The sequence below is a fragment of the Cynocephalus volans genome, chromosome 3 (assembly GCF_027409185.1).
Source record: "Cynocephalus volans isolate mCynVol1 chromosome 3, mCynVol1.pri, whole genome shotgun sequence".
In the NCBI taxonomy this organism is placed as follows: Eukaryota; Metazoa; Chordata; class Mammalia; order Dermoptera; family Cynocephalidae; genus Cynocephalus; species Cynocephalus volans.
The window spans coordinates 61,287,184-61,293,183 of NC_084462.1; the positions used below are offsets into that span (position 1 = coordinate 61,287,184).

At 54.3% G+C, this 6,000-nt stretch overlaps 1 protein-coding gene across 2 annotated transcripts in view; it reads right to left on the bottom strand.

The window, feature by feature from the left end:
• Positions 1-5,477, bottom strand: part of FAH (fumarylacetoacetate hydrolase) — a 32,080-nt gene extending 26,603 nt beyond the window's left edge. For both annotated transcript variants that reach the window (XM_063090569.1, XM_063090568.1), the window contains exons 1-3: positions 5,298-5,477; positions 1,676-1,786; positions 414-535 (exon numbers count right to left, since the gene is read on the bottom strand). In XM_063090569.1, coding sequence (XP_062946639.1) covers positions 414-535; positions 1,676-1,786; positions 5,298-5,426 — 362 coding nt within the window. In that variant the 5' untranslated portion in view covers positions 5,427-5,477. The remainder of the gene's footprint in view (positions 1-413; positions 536-1,675; positions 1,787-5,297) is intronic.
• Positions 5,478-6,000: the final 523 nt, after the last annotated feature.

Sequence of the window (6,000 nt, forward strand, 5' to 3'; positions counted from 1 at the left end):
CAGTGGGCACCTCCAGGCTGGACTGGGGCCTGGTCTAGGCTGAACCCCAGGGAGGATGTCCACCCACTAAAGTCAAAATGCATCTTCTCTGTTTCTACATCCGTCTGTAGTAGGAATTCCTAGCCTAGAAGCCAGCCGAGGGCACAGACGGTGCTGATGGGGAATAGCAGAGTAAGGGGGTGGGCCAATGGGCAGGGCCTGACCTGGGCAGATCCAGTCCAGGCACCCAGGTAATCCCAGTCTACCCAGAACCCTCCCACCAGTACACAGGCCAGGCAGGAGCTGGACGGAGGCCGGTCTGACTCAACTTAGCACAAGGCAGCCATGTGTAACTCACAATGGCACTGACTACCACACAGTCCTCACCTCCCTGCCATGTCCCCTCTTCCCACCAAAGTCCACGTGTTCCTCACCACTTCTGAAGCTCCATGTCATCTCTGAGCCTGGCTTGGCTGGCAGATAGCAGGTTCTGCAAGAATGCTCTTGCCTCCTTCCAGGCAGCCTGACCCAGGCCCATGAAGCTGTTTAGAGTTGGCTAGGACCAACACCAGAGAAAGAAGGTCACACATGGGAAAACCCTGGGGGTACCCCTCCTGCCCATGGGAAGCCAATGGGTGTTGGCTGGCTGCAGCAGCCCCTGCCACATCTCTCCCGTTCACTCAAACTCTCAGGACCTTCCCTCCTGGTTTTGTCTCCAAGCTGGAGAAAGGCATCACCTTTCCTGATCGTTTTTCCATGCCTTCATAGACTTGTACACAATTGTCCCAGCCCAGGAGCTGCTCTCTGGGACAGTTACCCCATTAGGCTTGGCCTGGCCTGTAGTCGGAGCTGGCTGCATTCCTCCAGTGAAGGTACACTCCAGTCTGCAGGGCTGATGCAGCCTAAACCAATCCCTTCCCATAAGTGAAGAGGTTCTTAGCCAGCAAAGCATGGCAGAAAAGGCAATTGTGGGTTCTATGGGTCAGAGTTCCAGCCTCCGCTCTAAAGCTTCCAGCCATGGGACCTGGGGGAATCGTGTCTCATTCCAGAAGCTCAGGTCTCCAAACATCTAGTGACAATTCCAACTCCTATGCCAGAGGGTGGTGGGAGGACTATAGGAGAGGATGTGTGTAAAATTCCTGGCACCCAAGAGGTGCTCAGTAAATACCACTCTCCTTCCTGACTCATGCAATGGGCAGATGCAATCAAAGTAGCTGACCACTCACAGTGAAGCACATTCATGTGCATCCCACATGTACATGTCCTTCAGGCTAATGCCTCCCAGGCTAGGTCTGGGAGGCAGGGCTCCCTGGAGGGCAGGGCTCATGGCTTCCTCCCCTCAGGGTCCCTATAGGCCTTGAACAGGCAGAGGCTCAAACAGCTTGATGAGGAAAGTAACCAGAGTTACAGAAGAGCCTCATCTCAGAGACACCTGCAGAAGACCCAGGACCACAGAGATGCTCACACCCTTTTCACCTAGGAACCCAGCCTAAGGTGAGAGGCCACACTGGGGGGTCCCAAGGCCACCTCCTGCCAGCTTGTCTGTCTCAGAACAGCCCCAGCCTTATCCATGTCAAACCTCTGAGGCCTCTGAAGGCACCACCTCTGTTGGAAATGGAACGCAAAGAGCATTTTCTTGGTGGCATTTGCAATAAGTGTTGCTGAGAATAGGAAAAGTCATGTCACGATGTCCTACCTGATCAAAGACATCCTGGTGTTTGGAGAGGACAGGTCCAGTGAAAAGGTGCTTAATGATACTGAGGTCCAGGATCTGGTCACCAATGGCCACACCAATCCTCGGTCTTGGCTGGAAGAAGACAGCAAGATCAGCACCGGGAAATGTCTCTGGCTGGGCTTGGCTCATTTACTAGGAAAGCCTGTCTATTTGGGTCCCCTTTTAGATGGCCCTCTATGGAGAGGGGACTGAGGAACTGCATCCTCAGCATCCTATCCCAGCTTCTGGTGCCATCTCTGCTTCCAGGACAAGAAGGAAAAAGAATCTGTGTTCCCAGAATGGGAACTAAATCAACTACCCCCTGGAGTGGGGTAAGGGCAGGCAGCCTGATCCAAGCCCTTTATCAAGTGAAGTCCCCTGCAAAGTTCCTCATGCATTGTTTGAATGCCTCCTGTGATGAGGAGCTCACCACCTTACCTTAATCCAGGCAGCTGGATTATTTTTCAGGTTTAACCTAGGCCTTTGCTCAAAGCAATTCATCTGTGCAGCAGAGCAGCAAGAGCCCTCCATACAGTGCAGAGGGCCATGTGGCTGGGGCTAATGAGCTCTGTTGCGGCTCAAATGGAGGAGTGCTCAGGTTGTAGGGGAGCTGTGGGAAGCCAGACTGCTCAGCACATGCAGGGGAGGTTCCTTTCTGCGCATAACACCCCAGCATCAGCTCTGACTGATGAGATGTCTCAAATATTTGACAAAGCCTGGTCTTTGTCCCCACAACCCTGAGCTTTGCTAGTCAGCAAGGAACCAGACAGCATGTTTTCAGACTCCACCTCCTGGGACTCTGTTCTAAGCCAGGCATCCAGCTCTCCTGAATCCAGTTTTGCCATTTCAGTTCCAGGGAGCATCCATGCATGTCAGCTCTTGAGATCAGAGTAGACCAGAGCTACACCCTCACCTGGATGAGGCTGCCTGGACAGCCTGGCTATTCATTCCCAGCTCCATGGCTAACTCCCTGGGCCTCAGTCTCCCCCTCTGGCAAATGGCAAATCTGCTGCGTTAGGCAAAGAGTTGAACCATCTGAACCCAAGTGGCCATCCACTCAGGGGATACGCAGGGCAGACCCTTAGGCCATATCTCTGATCCTGGCCCCCACACCCAGCTGAAGGCAAGAAGGAGCCACCACCATTGAGCAACCTCCAAGATCTAGTCACAGTATGGCTGTCAGCTTCCTCGGCTGTAAACAAAGCCTAGTGGTCAGTTACTGCCCTTGTGCTCCAAACTGTGACCCCAGGACCCAGAAAAACAGTTTGAGAGAAAAAGCCCCTCCACTTTTAACCTTGGGAGTTATTTCTTCAGCGCTAGACTAGAAGTGGCACCCAGGTGGGATCCAGGATCCCTGGGCTCCTGGCCTGCTCCACCATTCACCACCCAATCACCTTGGGCAGTCCCTGATCCTCTCTGGGCCTCAGTTCCCATCTGTAACTTGAGGGAGAGATATTCCACCCATCTAATTTTAAGAGAATGAATATGCATTCATTCTGCTAAGGCAATGGGGACAGGGAGGAGCAACTTGGTTCCTGCCCTCCAGAAGCAAAAGGCAAAACAGGGTAAGCTGAAAGATAATAATCATGGCTGGGGTGCAGGGGGGAGCTCACTCAGAAAGGGTACTTAGGGGACGCCTCTCTGAAGAGGGAACTTTTAAGCTGAGTCCTAAAGAATGAGAAGAAACTAGGCATGTAGACAGTAGAAAGGAGAATATTCCAGACAGAAGGAACAACATGTGCGAAGGCCCTGAGGCAGGAAACTGCTCTCGGAATGTCTGGGAGACTGAAAAGGCAGCCAGTGCAGCTGGAGAGAGCAGAGGCCAAGAGGCAGGGCCAGACCACAGGGACTTTAATAAGGCACTGAGAAAGTCAGCTGCAGACTACCGCAGTCCCGTTTCTCAGAGGCTGCCACCCTGCCTTGACAGAGAGCACCATTATGCGCTCTACCAGCCTGTGGGCAACCAAAGATGGAGGGAGGAAAGGTGTCTCCTTTGTCTTTGATCCCCAGCTCCCAGCCCAGGGTCTGGCCCAGAGATGGATTCATACATATTTGCTGGAAAAAGAATGAATAAAGTGATGATTGGATTATTTCACGTTGTTCCACACAGATTATGAAGGGCTGGCTGCTGCTAACATGGGGGAAGGCAGGCTTTGCTTTGGCAACTAGACCAGCTTGGAGAGGCAGCCACCACCTTTGGAATGTGCAGTGCCTGCAGCGACAGCTTCAGATGAGGCCTGTTCGGCCTGAAGGCCCTGAGCCTTCTGGGACGCCAAAGAGGCCAACTCTCACCCCCAGCACTCTTTTTAGAGGGCAGTGAGAAGGGGTTCTCTCTCCTAGACGTCTCTAGTGTCTGGCCTGCACATTTTAATAGTGAAACAGCAGGGCTTGGTGTCTAAAGGCCAATAGCCACACTCTACAGGGCATTAATTCCAGGTTCCCCTGGGAAAGCAAGTCAGAGCACCCTACCGTGGTGTGCCCGCCTCTCACAAATGTCTCTGCCTGATCGATGTGTGCTCCCAGGAAAGGTGAGGACACACCTGCTGAGGGCCAAGTGTGAGAGGAGGGCAGAGGAGGGTCCTGCCAGCACAGGGTGGTTGGCCAACACAGGTTAAGGTTTAACATGCCTCCTGTGTGTGTCCTCCAGGGACTGAGTGTTAACTTTTTGTGTCCTTTCAACATCTGGTGACGCCTGCCAATTGTGAAACCACAAGCAGACTCCTCTAGACCAAGGCATTCACTGCAGGCAGGCCCACAAAAGACCAGCCACATGAGGCCAATGACCAGCAATGGGGGAACGGACCCCACTATCCAGGAAGGGGCCAGTTACCAGGTTCCCCATTTAGCAAACATTTCCTGAATAGTTAGGCAAGTAGATTCTGGGGTTCCACGATTTAAAGAGCTGAATCAGGAGTTCACCTTTAAAGCCGGGAACAGAAATCTAAGCAAAAAACACCATAAACAAATCCAAGGGAATCTGCTTTTTCCATCCAAGGACCTTCTTATATATTTGCTAATAAACTCCCATTTTTCAAAGATTTCTTTCTGCCAGACTACACTTACTAAGTTAAAGTTCGTTTCTCTGCCCCAAATGGCTTCTCCTGCTCAGCAGGGGCAAGCCAGGGTGCCCACACCACAACAGAAAGAATTCCAGCTGGAGGCAAAGAAACTTGCCATCTTAGATGTCACAGTTCTACTCCAGGAAATGCGTGCGTCCCTCTGGGCTACTAAAAATATCAGGGTTACTATTTTCCGGGTTCTAGTGTTAGGGGCTAACCAGCGGGATGAAGGGCCTGCTGTAACCTGGGGGAAGGAAGCACACAATCAGGTAGCGTGACTGCGCCTCAGCTTGCCGGCGGCAGCCGGCCGTCCTTGCTCGGCCCGTTTGCAGGGAGTTACGCGTTCCATTCACCTTGCACGCAGTGCTCACACAAGCCTGCGCTGCGACGCTGCGGCCGAGAGGTTCAATACCGTGCGCACCTAGAAAGTTACCGGCGGGATTCGAATACACACGCACTGTCCATGAGCTGCTTTTCGAGAAAAATGGCCCACGCCTCCATCCCGCCCCCCACTCCCCTCCCGAAGCCGGAGCGCAGCAGCTCACATTGCCTTTGGTGGAGAAGACGCCGTAGGGCAGGTTGTGGATGGGGAAGTCAGAGTTCTCGGCCACCGGGATGAAGGACATGCTGGCGAGCACGGGCAGGGTCGGGGCAAGGCGGCGGGCGGAGGACATCCAGCGGCTCTGGACCCCGGCGGCCGGAAAAGGCCCCGCCGCGCCCCCTGCGAACCCCGGCCCCGCCCCCGCCCCATGTCGCAGCGGGTACCCCCGGAGATTCCTGCCCGCCTATTGGTCCCACCGTGAAACCCCGCCCCCTCCGGCGAGCCACACGTTTCCCCTGGCCCCACCCCTCTGTGAGCCTCCTCTCCACAATATTCACGCCCTCCTCAAGCCTCTCCCCCGGAAGCAGCCACGCCTCTCCCGAGCCACGCCCCCTCCGCGGGTCCACCCAGTGGAGATCTCGGTTCCAGACGCCGGCGCAAGGCTCCGGTCCTGCCGATAGCAAAGCCCAGCTTGGCATTTAGGGCCCTGCCCTGGGTGACTCCAGACTCGTTTCCCGCGGCTGCGTGCCCCTGCTCTTCAGCCCAACAGAATACTCGTCCGCTTCCTGGAAACAGCAGGTCCTTTCTCTCCAGTCGCGTGCTTTCTGCCTTCATAAACCATGCTAATCCGCAGGGCTGTGACTCTTCCACTTGGGTATCGGTGAAGGAGACAATCATGCCTGTTACAGGCTTAAACTAATGAAAAT